The following is a 13,510-nucleotide window of genomic DNA, read 5'->3' as shown; positions in this document are numbered from 1 at the left end:
TAAAATCAATTTTACGAAGCGCATAAATTCAGCAGGAGCGTTGCATAAACCGAAGGGCATATATAAATATTCGTATTGACCATCAGGAGTCACGAAGGAAGTGTATTTTATTGAATCAGGATGCATCTTCACGTGATGATATCCACTTTTTAAATCAATAACCGAAAAATAACTTTTCCCCCCCAAGTGTTCAATGCAATCGTCGACTAATGGCATAGGAAAATTATCGCGTATAGTTATTTTGTTCAGTGGTTTATAATCTACACATTTCCGGAGGGAGCCATCTTTTTTCGGTACAGGTACTATTGCAAAGGCATAAGGTGATCGACTTGGTCTAATTATTCCTTCTTTTAACAAATCATCTACTATTGCTTTTATTTCATTTCTCTCTTTATGGCATAATCGTCTTGGTCTACAGTATATAGGAGTTTCATGCGTAAGGTTAATTTTCATAAGATATTCTAAAGGCTTAACTTTTTCTGAAGGAAATTCGAAATAAACTTCTGTTATTGTTTGTCGCAACTCTGATGACAACCTTGACGGAAGATGTGGATTAATGTCTAAGGAATTCAAATCGGAAGGCACAATAGCACATAAATTTGCAAATTCTAACTCCATCGGGCTGATATTTGACTTTTCTTCAGTGTGTTTCACTATTATTTTCTCTTTCTCCCTTGTAACACCCCCTTGATTAAGCGATTCAATTGTACTCCTTGTGTGACAGAAGTGAGTGGCCAATAAATCAAATGAACACAGAACATCAGTAAGTTTTGACTCTAACTTCGTACAAATGGCAGCTTTATTTAATTCTTTCAATCTTTTCGTATCATAAATGTATTTTATTTGACACATTGTAATATTTGCTTTTTTCATAAAATCACGGCCTACAAGCATCGGTATTGACATAAGATTATTCGGCAAGGTTAATAATTTCTGATTGATTGATTGATTTCGGAAGTTTATTTTGCAATTGATATTCCCATACGTCTTGAGTCTATCATTTCCTAGGCCATTGTACTGAGTCTCTTTCAATTGATTTGGTAATTCGAATGGAACTTCACTCCGTTTGATTAAACTGCGGGGGCTGCCCGAATCAAATAAACAAAAAATATTTTTATTTAATTTAAAGTTTTTACTGTGTTCACTGTGTTCACGGTTAGGCTTATCAAAAACAACACTTACCATTTGCATTTCACTAATTGGTTCCACTCTAGCATCATTCATTCCGTTGGCATTAAGGACGGCAGCAACAGTGGTACGGTGTGGGCATTCACGATACACATGTTCGGTGGATGAGCACTTAAAACAGGAGTTCGCTGGTCGTTTCGGCAGTGGACATTGGCTTTGATAATGCCCGAATTTGGAGCAATTGTAGCATCGGATTGTTTCCATGGTTGGAGCTGCGGTAGGGCGAACTGACGTGGCGTTGGCCGCATTTGATCGATGAGTTGTTGGCTGAAGTGCACTGGCCGCATTACGATTAATTATTGCTATTTGTTTTGATCCTAATGGTGGTTGGAAGCGTAGACGTTCATATCGTTCCGCAAATTCCTTCAGTTCATTAATAGAGCGTGCTGGAAACAAATGACCGATTCTTGATGAAGTGTCACCTGTTCCACTAATAATCATTTCGATCAATTCGTCTTCCGTAATTTTTGAATACATCGCTATCTCTTGCATATCCAAAATGTAACGATGGGTGGTTTCATCAGGGCGTAAGCGTCGATTTTTCAGCAGTTGATACACTTCATTCATTGTGCGCATGCGGCCAAATTCACTAATAAGTTTAGCTTTGAGCTCTTCATAATCGGATACCGTAATCGTGCGTGCAAAAACCTGGGCTGTTCCACTCAACATACGACGACATGCAATGAATTTCATACGCTCATCGAATTGCAGCATTGCAAAAGCATCATCCAAGTCACTAATCCACTTATTCACATCGTAATGGTCATCGGCTGTAAATTTAGACATCATTGATTCAATGACACTTACGTCAGTCCAACGGGTTTTTGCAGCAGGTGCTTGCTGTTGTAGCGTAAGTTGATTAATCTCTGCTTGAAGCATCAACAGTTCGCGTTTTTTACGCAATTGGATCAGCAATCGTTCGGTCTCATCTTCGTCCAAATTGTTTGAAATTGTAGCACTTGGAACAACGGTATTCATTTGCACGGTTGTTACAGCAGTGGACAATTGGGCACTTGTTGTAGCAGTAGCCGATGGACCACTTGAAACAACAACACTCATAGCGGGGGTAGTTACCAATGCACGTGTATCAGCAGTTGACAATTTAGCACTGACATAAGCGGCAGTTGTTGTTACATCTGTAAGCACATTTGAATTTTGAACACTCGTAGTGGCGATGAACGTAGGTACACTCGTAACAACAGGTTGAATTGATTGCACAATCGTAGCGGGAATTGAAGTTTGAGTATTTTTGTCGGCGGCGGCATCTGGATCTTCAAGGGCATTCGCGTTTTCCTCTTTTTCACTTGCTTTCGTTACCTCGGAAATGTATTCATCATATAGCGGTCGCAACTGGTTCATCGTGGCATCAGGATCGAATTGAATACCCGTTTGCAGTAGCACTTTCATGACTTGGGCACGTGATAACAAATTCGACATCGTGGCAGCAACAACAACAATCAGGAAAAAAAAAACGTGGTAAATGCACTGTCTACAGAAAACGTGAAATGAAAAACGAAGAATTCTGGTTTCGGCAGTGTTTTTTTTGTTTAATTATGCGGCAGTCGATTTAAATTAACTCGATCCCACTTCTGAGATGTGATGGCCGGAATCAATTAATTTAAATTTTTATTTCGTACGTGCGCAGCACGTCTCGCTTCGTTGACAGTCAGTTTAAAGAGAACGATAAAACTCATTCGCCCAGCAAAGCACACAAGACATTCCCAATTCACAATTGACACTTCTTACAGCAGTCGTTCATTCTATTACATTCATCGCATTCTCTTACATTCTATTACATTCTATTGCACTCTTACACAAGCTCTTAAAAAATCACCCTTTATAAGCATGAAAATATATTTAAATAAAATTGACAACATAGTTTATTTGTCGATTTTCAATTTCAAAAAATTTTCAAAGAAAATATTCAATATTCCTCTGATTTATGTATGTGTACAGTCAATCCCGGTTAAGTAGTATTCCGCTTTAAAGCCAATACCTTTTAACTGCCTGTTTCTTGCTGCATCTCACGTTTTGTTTTTTTTTTTAAATATCATAAAAATTATTGTTTTAAGTACCACTCGCTTAATTATACTCATTCGATTATGTACCATATTATATTTTTATTTTTAACAAACCACAAAAATCTGTATGTTTGATTGTGGCACATAACCGGGATTGACTATATTTGTCATGGAATGCATGTATGCCACTTTGAATTTTTAAACAGCAGTCGGCAAACTTAGCCGAAGGTTTAACTTTTTCGCGATTGTTAGATTTGTCGCAATTTCTCCATGAAAACATACATACTACGAGTATATCAGAAAAATCTAATATGCAAATACTCAGCCAAAAACCACCACATACATACGAGGTGTGTTCAAGAAGTATCGCGAATCGTAACTGACAGTTTTCTTCGATTGCAGGGGCGTGGTGCATCATGAGTTCTTGCCACAGGGAAGAACGGTCAATAAGGAATATTACCTGCAAGTTATGCGCAATTTGCGCGAAGCGCCAGAAACGCCCGGATTTGTGGAAGAACAAAAATTGGCTTTTGCACCAGGATAACGCCCCTGCTCACACATCGTTGCTTGTACGCGATTTTTTGGCCAAAAACAACACACTAATGATGCCGCAGCCACCATTTTCCCCAGATCTGGCCCCCTGTTACTTTTTCTTGTTCCCTAAACAGGAAAGGCCCATGAAAGGACGACGTTACGCTTCTCTTGACGAGATAAAGACGGCATCGAAGGAGGAGCTGAAGAAGATAAAAAAAAAATGATTTTTTGAAGTGCTTCGAAGATTGGAAAAACCGTTGGCATAAGTATATAATATCTCATGGGGATTACTTTGAAGGGGACAAAACAGATATTCATGAATAAATAAATAATTTTTGAAAAAACACAAAATTCGCGATACTTTTTGAACACACCTCGTACAGTTGTCCACAAAAAATAGGAGTGACCACATGGGAAAAACGAATTGTTATTTTTTTATTAACAAAAATGTTTTATTTTTTCAAAATTTTTGCATAATGTTATTTGCTTACGCCCCCTGTGTGTTTTTAACACAGCACCCCATCTCCGAGGCATGATGTCTATGATATCCTGGAAACGTTTTATTGGTGTTCTTTTCCAAGCTTCTTTCACCATTTGTCATAAATCTCTCGAATTGGTTGCTTTCTCTTCAGGGACGTCGAACAAAGTTCCTAGATCCTATACTACCAAATAACTCAACTTTGGATACGTCTGACCATAATATGTTTCGCCATTTAGACGCGGGTCAGGAGCCATGCTCTTTTGCAAATTGTATGCGGACGTCTACGTGCTTCTTTTTGAAAGCGATACTCTTCGTGGACTTTTGGCAAATAAATTGTTCTGCTCCAAATGCCTATGAATACTTTCAGTATTAACTGACAAATTTAGTTCGTCATGGATGCTCCTGACTGAAGCGAAATGATTAATTTTGCGCTAGCGTACTATATTGCGATCGTTTGCAGTGGGTGTTTTGCGCCTTTGTCTACGAGTTTCATTTTTGTTTCTATAATTTAAAGCATTTGTTACCTTTTGAGGACAGCATTTTATGATTCCTTGGACCTCTTTATAAGTTTTTCCTACTTTTCTCCTTTTTTATCGTTTTCCGTTTTTCCTTTATACAATGATTTTCTTTATCCACTGGAGGAAACCCCAATGATTAAATAAAATTATTAACTAGATGGATCTATACTTACTTTTCTAATTTTGTGAATATTTTTTATGTCAAGGACTATTTTGAAAACGAAATATCTAACACTCCTATTATTTTGTGAAAAGCAATAACAAGTGTCTCTGAGAACTATCAAAGCAGAAGTAGAATAGCAATCATCACAATAAAAATTTGTTTTGTATTTTAATGCTAGTATCCCGTTATGTGTACCGTAATTGTTTCGCGTCCTTAACATATGAATTAAAAAAGTTATGCAGCCAAACATATTTTTCATATTGGCACTCCTATTATTTTGTGGACAACCGTACATTTGTCTTAGCATTTGTGGTTCATTTTGGCGCAATTTCCCCGCAAAACTTACATATGTATATTACAAACAATTAGAAAAAATCTAACTGCTTACATATTGCATACATACTTGTACAAATGTATATCAGAAAAATCTAATATGCCAATACTAAGCCAAAAAGCGCAAGCATATATTGTAAATACACTCATACATACATACATTAGCTTTTGCTAGGGTTACCAGATCGGTCCAGCCAAAAATCAGTACGTCTCCATCAAAAAAGCAAAAAAACAAAAAAAGTAAAAAGAAAAGGAGCAGGGTACAGATAGATCACAAATTCCAGCGTCACAAATGGGTAGAACTTAATTATCTTCCAGCATCGTACAATTTACATTTTTTGGTCATACTTTTTGGCACTTTGCTTTGCTTTTAGCATATCAACATTTTCAGTTTTCATTATATACTTATGGAAATCGTTGCATGACATGTTCTTATAATTATGTATATTAAGTGAAAATCGCGTTGCGAACATTTTCAACAAGGAAACGATTGCGTTCATCACTCCATTGGATATTGATAGAGAGAAAATTCTTTCACAATTAGCATTATGTCCGGGAATAGAAAATAAAGTACATACTGCGCAATTCTCAAAATTTCAGAAAAGGAATCAATGTTTGAATTCGCTTTAAAAAATGCACAAATCTGGTCATTTGAAGTTTGTGAAAAAAATTTTATAGAACCCTCTTTTTTCTTTTCTATAAAATTGTTCAAATTCACCAATTGATCAGTTATCTTCTCTTCATGGATATGAACATTTTTTGACTCCAGAAACTGCATTGTTTGTACAACTTCTTCATATCAAACTTCTTTTGATGTGCGATCAAATTTCAACCCTTGGAAAACTTTTAATTCGGACAAAGATGAAGCCCATTTCAACAAGTCCTGATAAACACTGACGGTTCTTTCATGGAAATCAAGGCATTCCTTTTCTTTGTGTCAAGATTTGAAAGTAGAGTAAGAGGAAAAAACTTGTGCTTGACTCTCTCGCGCAAGGAATTAGCAACGGATTCAATGATTGAATTAATTTCAAGAACACTGTTGCCTTCGCTTTCTATTGATGTTATTTTACATTGGAAAATGAACATAAATGAGTGGAGAAACAATAGATAGCTTTCAGCCAAATCATCAAAAGAAAATTTCCATATATTTTGGAGGTTTTTCGATTGATAAAAAGTAAGCTTTTAATGCAGGGAACAGTTTGAGAATTCGTTCCACTGCAGGAAACAAACTAAGCCATCGAGTCTTGCTGTGTGAAAGTAAAGGTTGATATTGAACATCAACGAACTCACAGAATTCTTTCAATTCAGCTATTTTGAAAGTGTCCACCGAGAAATGCTTGAACAGTTTAAAAACGAGGGCATCAATATCATATTTTCCGAATTAATCTAATCCATGCTGGGCGCAATTATGAAGAATATGAGCAGGGCATCACAGACCAAAGACACGAGAATTTACTTTTTCTTTGAGTAGGTCCAACACATGTCCAACACCGCTTGCGATTCAAGCCACCAAAATTGATTGGAGCGTTATCTGCTATAAAAGCTGTCAATTTTTCAGTCAAAGAACGCTTTCAATCAAATTTGCAATCGTTTCAGCCTTCTCGTTATTTGTTTCTTGTAAATTCCGCAATTTCACTTGAATACCCCCATTTTCAAAATCAAAGTATTGAGTAACAATGGGGAAAAGCTTATGATGACCATGATTATAAGCATCTGTGCTCAAACTTATGAACTGAATTCCTTCTAAATCTTTTTGTACATCGTATGTCGCACGTGGAGCCAAAACACCATTAATTATAGCCTCAGTTTTTGTTCTTGCGCAAGACAATTGTTTGGCTATTTCAGAATCTACGAATAACGTACGAAGAAGAGGTGCAGTACAATCCATTACATTATAACTAGAGTGGTGTTTTACAGTGTGGAATGCCAGAGTTCCTTCTGCAGCCCATACTTTAAGTGCCGTTGGAGATGATTTTGTGACCATGAAAGTATCCAAGGATTGCGATGTCGAAGAGGCTCTCACGTTTTTGTATTTCTCTGAGTTGAGGTGTTTTCTTAAATCATAAACTCCTTAAACTATTGAAACATTTAAACATTCCAACTATCAGCTGGCATATTTCATCTATCATGCATAATGCATCATTTCAAAAACAGATTATTACGGTTCATAGAAAAAAAAAATTGAGAAGACAGAAAGACGTGCATTCAATCAATTACAATACAAGCGAGAAAAAAATCGAATAAAGTTTTTAGACACATTCATGAATTTATATAGTTACATCAATAATACTTTTTTCATGTCATACTGTATACGGCATGAACAACAAGTATTATTGATCTTAGAGAAGAAATTGGAAGGGCACCCTCCGCCACGAGCAAAAGAAAGGGAACAAGAACAAACTTCACACTTCACTTCTTGCTCAGTTTTGCCCTGTACAAGCAAGGGAATTGTTATTGTAAAGCGGACGTAAAAGCAGAATTGCCTTTTCTTTTCCTTTTTGCTTCAGTTGCCATTGATAACTGCAGGTACTCCAAATATTATCTGTAAAATGAATTTAATTTTCGAAATAATTTCATTTCACATCATATTTATAACCTCACAAGTCTCGGTCTGTACACTTACCGATGACTTAGGAACGTCGATGAATTCCAAAAGTTTGAAAACTGGAGCTTGCAATATAATTACATTCACATCCGTTTTCGTTCGACAAGTATGTAAATTAAACGAAAACATTATTGATTTGAAAGAATTATAAACATTGTTGACAATGGTGGTGGCAGTGAATAACAGTATCGAAAGTCTCGATAACGATCGATATATTTTGTCTCTTTTCATCCGATTTAAAAATGGTTCGGTGCGTTTATCGAATGTGCGCGTGTGTGTATCGAATAAAATTGGATAAATTTGCGAAAAAAGGCGTTTGCGCCGAAAATCGTACCGGTACTCGAAGTGTAACCTAATAAAAAAGCCATAAATTCGGTTCGGAAAATTATTTTGATTTATTTTAAAGTACAAAATGTGTGAAAATAATTATAAATTCAGGAACGAATTCACTTTTGCTCGATATGACCACCTTTTGCCTTAACTATGGCCTTGAGACGGTCAAAAAACGAATCGCAAGCTGCCCGAATGTGACTTGCCGGTATTTTGGCCCACTTACGGCGGACAATGGCTTTCTTCAGCATCTCGATACTATGTATTTTTTACTTCGGACCTTGCTCTCCAAAATGGCTTAGAGAGAATAAGACTGAAGTTGGTTACACTTTGAGTGCCGGACAGCCAGAAATCATAAACTACTTGCATATTGCATACCTATAAGATACATATATAGGTAGGTAGCAGAGACCTGCACGATTAGGGTAGGCACCGTACGATTACGTTACTAAGTAACACTTCTGACGATTACCACGATGCGAAGGTAACATTGCGCATCGGCATCGCGGCATCGTGGCATCGTACGATTACTATCTGGTATCGTCAATGGCAAATGAAACGAAGTACATATATAAAAGCAAATTCTTGTTATTTTTCTTTCGTATTTACCTTATATTAGGAAATTTATTGTAAAACTTTCAGATGTCACTTGAACCCGATGCATCACTAATTTTATAAACACCACTTTTAATACGTTGTAAAATTTCCATTATATAGATTTAACCGTGCGATTCTGTAACTTGAGACAGTCTCAAGTCTCTAAATTTGAGATTTTAAGTTAGAGACAATTTTTGAGACTTGAGATGATATTGCTATTCTGTAAGTGACAATCACAAAATCTATTACATTTCGTTATTCAGAGATGTTTTTACACTTGAATGAAAATAAATATGTCGATAACAAATATTAAATTTGCTATAACATAGTCAAAAAACATAATTATCAATAAAAATAAAAATATATGTTGACTTTGTTTTATAATATTTACGAAATTTATGTAAAATTGATTTATTTTTCATCTTTTCGTGTTTGAGTTGCTTACAAAATATAAAGAAACGACAATCGATTAATATCTATGATGATCTCTATTCAATATATTCAAAATGGCAGACAAGAGCTCTTTTTAGTTTTGTGACCTGCTAACTACCAGGACTCAATATTTTGAGACTAACGCTAGAGACTGTTTAGTGAATAGTAACTAGTCTCAAATTGAGACTTTGCCTCAAAATGTCTCAAATAGAGACTAGAGACTGGTTACAGAATCCCGCTATAAATAATAGCACAAATGCAAAAACTTTGCTAATGCGAAAATGCCAGTTCTTTTCTTCACGCACAATACTAATTGAGTAACATGTTAGTAATCGGCGATGCCGCGATGCTGATACCCACGATGCCGATGCCCACGATGCCAAAGTACCGTTACGTAGCGTGTACTCGCCGCATCGGCATCGCCGCTTGCTAACATGTTACTTTTTTAATTACTCGTGCAGGTCTCTGGTAGGTAGGTAGGAGAACAGCACTATCGGGCTCAATTAGCACTTGATGTGCCATTTTGATACACTATTCGTAGAACCTCCTGTATCTGCTATTACATTTCGCCTTCTCTCTCAAACCATTTTGAGGTTTCGGTGAAACTATTTATGTCCGACATGCTTTTAGTGGAAATCCATTCAAAGTTTGGTGCTTGATGGATTCCAAGTATTTTGTGTGGGATCTGTGCTACAGCTGGGCATTCGCAGAGAAAGTGGAAGATTGTTCCCTGCTACTCCGCAGCAACGGCAGATGTCGTTGTAGGGCATACCCATTTTGGATGCATGTTCCCCAAATGGCCAGTACCCTGTTGTGGTAGCTGTTACTCTGTAAATGCTTTTTCTTGACCTATTAATTAAGTCGTTCGTTCTTTTCCTGTCATATGTTGGCCATAATTGTTTAGTTATAACGGATTTTATAATGTTTTTCCACCTGTTGTTTGCAACTTGTTGAAAGTGTCTATTGATCACTCCTTTGATCGATCCTAGCGGGCTTAGTATTAGCTCCGCCTCGGATTCGTTGGGGAAAGCTCCTGCCTTTGCCAACTCGTCTGCTTTTTCGTTACCGAAAATGTTTCTGTGGCCGGGAACCCAGATCAAGTTTAATTGGAGCTTGTCTTTTATTGAGCTTAGTGCTCTCTTGCAGTTGTGAACTATGCTGGAATTTGTCATGGGTGAAGCCAAGGCCAGGAGCGCCGCCTGGCTATCCATAAATATAATTGCTTTATGTATATTCCCGTGGTTTTCTAATAGAATTTCACAGGTTTTTTCTATGCCTAGATCATCGGAGAAAACCCCCTTGTCTACTCCGCAGTCTATTTTGGACCCGTCGGTATAGACTGAGATGGTATCCTTCTCTCCTATTGAACCTCTTCTCCATTCTCGTCTAGATGGTATCCTCACTTGGAAGTGTCCCTTAAAGTCCAGCTTTGGGAGAATGTAGTCTGATTTATTAATGGTGACCTTGTTTAGGATAACACTATGTCCGTAGTTCTGCAGATTTCAACCTCCCAATTCTTTTATTCTCATCGCCGCAATAGCTGCTGTTTTGTGAATAAAAATGTCCATGGGTAGCTGATGCAGGATCACATTGAGCGCATCAGTTGGACATGACCTGATTGCTCCAGTAACACTCGCACATGCTGCTCTTTGTATGTATACTATTTAATTTTTTAATGTTGTGTTGTTTGTTTAACGCTGGCCACCATACCAGAGCTCCATATATAAGTATAGGTCTTATGACAACCGTATAAATCCACATGATTATACTTGGTTTGAGGCCCCAATTCTTGTTGACGATTCTCTTACAAGTATAGTGGGCCATGTATGCTTTGTTTATTCTTTTTTCTATATTTATTTTCCAGGACAGTTTGGTGTCAATCTCCACCCCCAAGTATTTAGCTGTGGGGGATAGAGCGAGTGTTGTACCGTCTGCACACAGTGTCATCTATGCCACCATGTGCCAGGGAATTAATTATCGCATTTACTTCTATGTTATTGTTATTGAAGGAACACAACTTTACTTCTTTTCCAACTTCTTGGGATGTAAGATAGTTGATTGCTAGCTTTGTATATATTTTCAAGCCTTTGAACCCATTGGTTCTACCAGTTTTTGCAGTGTTATGGGTATAATCCCGTCAGGACCTGCCACTTTAAATGGTGCAAAACTATTTATGTCATATTTGATTTTGCTTTTTTCTATTATTTGGCTTCGATAATCAGCTGCGTTCAACGGTGGTTCTGGTTGAACCCTCGTTGAAGGTATTTGCTGACTCCCGGGGAAGTCCGTTTTAATTAGTACCTGCAGAGGCTCTTTTGCCGAGGAGGTCCAATCACTTGCCTTCGCCCTAATGTAGGCAGTATTAATATGATCTTTGGATAGCATTTTGCTCAGTCTAGCGGTTTCTCTGCAACTTTCTATCGATGTGCAGAAAGATCGCCATTAGTCGTTTTTAGCTTTCCTGACTGCTTTTTTTGTATCTTATTATAATATCTTTATATGGCTGCCAGATTTTGGTTGTAAAATTCTCATTGAAAGCTTAAGGTACGTAAAAAATGTAAGTAGCAAACCAACATTTGAAAACTCAAATATGCCAATACTCAGCCAAAAAGCGCATATATGTATATTTCGTAAATACATTTCCCCGTCAAAACATATATTACCTACAATTAGAAAAAATTTAACTACTTACATGTTTTATACATACGAGGTATTACAATTAAGTAATGAGACTGATTCCATAAAAACCGTATATTTGAAAATTATTGTACAACTGTGCCATCCCCTTCAAAGTAGTCCCCTTGGGCAGCTATAGAGCGATTCCAGCGTGTTTTCCATTCTGGAACATTTCTAGAACGCTTCGACCGCCTGGATGTCCGTAATCGACCCAAAATGGGTTTCTTTGACCACCAATTTTGTTTTAGGAAACAAAAAAAGTCACAGGGTGACATGTCGGGCGAATAAGGCGGCTGTTGCAACACGGCGATCCCTTTAGAGGGACACGCTGAGGGTAGTGTGGTACGGCGCGTTGTCGTGATGAAGGATCCAGTTACGAGCGATGTCTGGGCGCACCCTGTTGACTCGTTTTCGCAATCTTTCGAGTACTTGGCAATAGTAGACTTGATTCACAGTTTTCCCCAGTGGAACGAATTCTTTGTGGACGATTCCACGGCTATCAAAAAGGCAATAATCATCGTTTTCACCTTCTACTTGCTCATGTGAGTTTTTTTCAGGCGGGGAGCGCGCGGAGACAACCATTGTGAGCCTGGGCACGACTAAGAGCACTATCACCATACACTCTTACAATTTTAGCGTACGTTTCCGAAGCTGTTTCGTCCAATCTGTCGCCAGATTTTATCGCGACGCGTTGCTCTTGATTTCGTTTTTCCATTTTCGTGACGAGCGCTACAAACACACGTCTACTCAACTTGACGCAGCAGGCGAACTAAACAGCTAGAGCGATGGTACATAAATTAATGGAGAGGGGAGGGATGCCGGAAAAAGAGGAAGGGAATTTAAGGTCACAGGTTTACCAGAAGCTCGGCAATAAAATCAGTCTCATTACATAATTGTCAAACCTGGTATACGTATGTTTTATCGTTAAATTTGGCGCAATTCCGCCATGAAAACATATACATATCCATAAAATCAAATATGCAAATACTCAGCCAAAAAGCGCATGCATATATTGTAGTAAATACATATGCATAGCTTTTACTTCATTGGCTCTCTTATTAGTATACAAGCATTACTTTTCTCATTTATCACTGAAAATGCTCAATTCTGCTATTTTCGACCCCTCCTGTTAAATATTGGTGAAATTCGCTAATAATTTTTTTTTGGTGAAATCCACTTATAGAAAAGAGTACCTCTCCAAAAAAATGAAATATCGTAAATTTGGCAATGCGGTGAACCTTCTCTATAGTTTTACGTTCTCTGACGAAGCGCGAGAAACACATTTTGTTATGAACATACCTTCAGTTATCTTAAAACTATTTTAGATTTAGTTAGTTATTGACAAAAAATGTATTTTTAAGGTCTAAAGTTTTACTTTATGCATTTTGTTATAATTAATATTATAGATGTACATTGAAGAAAGATTCAAGTCTACTTGGAATTGGATGTATTCAATTATGGATGGGACAGAACCACAATTGAAGTTTGGGGCTTATTTGACAAATTATACCGATCCAACACATCCACTTCATCCCCTTAACCTTAATACTCAGAACACTTCTAACCAATCTGGATCTTCGTCAGCTGGAATTAATATCATGGGTATATTTATACGTTATAATTCTGTTAAAA

The 13,510-nt window shown here is 37.3% G+C and overlaps 3 protein-coding genes across 4 annotated transcripts in view; 1 reads left to right on the top strand and 2 right to left on the bottom strand.

The window, feature by feature from the left end:
* LOC125776679 (uncharacterized) overlaps positions 1–13,510 on the bottom strand; it is a 125,356-nt gene that overhangs the window by 19,191 nt on the left and 92,655 nt on the right. The window lies entirely within an intron of this gene.
* The window catches only part of LOC105230161 (E3 ubiquitin-protein ligase hyd), an 87,462-nt gene that overhangs the window by 52,489 nt on the left and 21,463 nt on the right, over positions 1–13,510 (top strand). For both annotated transcript variants that reach the window (XM_011210774.4, XM_019991998.3), the window contains exon 11: positions 13,285–13,480. In XM_011210774.4, coding sequence (XP_011209076.2) covers positions 13,285–13,480 — 196 coding nt within the window. The remainder of the gene's footprint in view (positions 1–13,284; positions 13,481–13,510) is intronic.
* LOC125776625 (uncharacterized) lies at positions 761–2,913 on the bottom strand. Its single transcript, XM_049450061.1, has 2 exons — positions 1,183–2,913; positions 761–1,084 (listed from the first exon to the last, which is right to left on the bottom strand). The coding sequence occupies exons 1-2, from the start codon at positions 2,623–2,625 to the stop codon at positions 1,058–1,060; spliced, it is 1,470 nt and encodes a 489-aa protein (XP_049306018.1). The 5' UTR covers positions 2,626–2,913; the 3' UTR covers positions 761–1,057.

This window comes from Bactrocera dorsalis, chromosome 2, assembly GCF_023373825.1.
Source record: "Bactrocera dorsalis isolate Fly_Bdor chromosome 2, ASM2337382v1, whole genome shotgun sequence".
NCBI lineage: Eukaryota > Metazoa > Arthropoda > Insecta > Diptera > Tephritidae > Bactrocera > Bactrocera dorsalis.
Note: the sequence above shows the minus strand (reverse complement) of the source record. Positions and strands in the feature narration are given on the sequence as shown.

What these genes read in the sequence shown, in the direction of transcription:
- LOC125776625 (XM_049450061.1), bottom strand. Translation starts at nt 2,625, where the DNA reads ATGTCGAATTTGTTATCACGTGCCCAAGTCATGAAAGTGCTACTGCAA. An exon ending in CAATTAGTGAAATGCAAATG is followed by an intron (nt 1,085 to 1,182) that starts GTAAGTGTTGTT and finishes TGATTCGGGCAG; the next exon opens with CCCCCGCAGTTTAATCAAAC.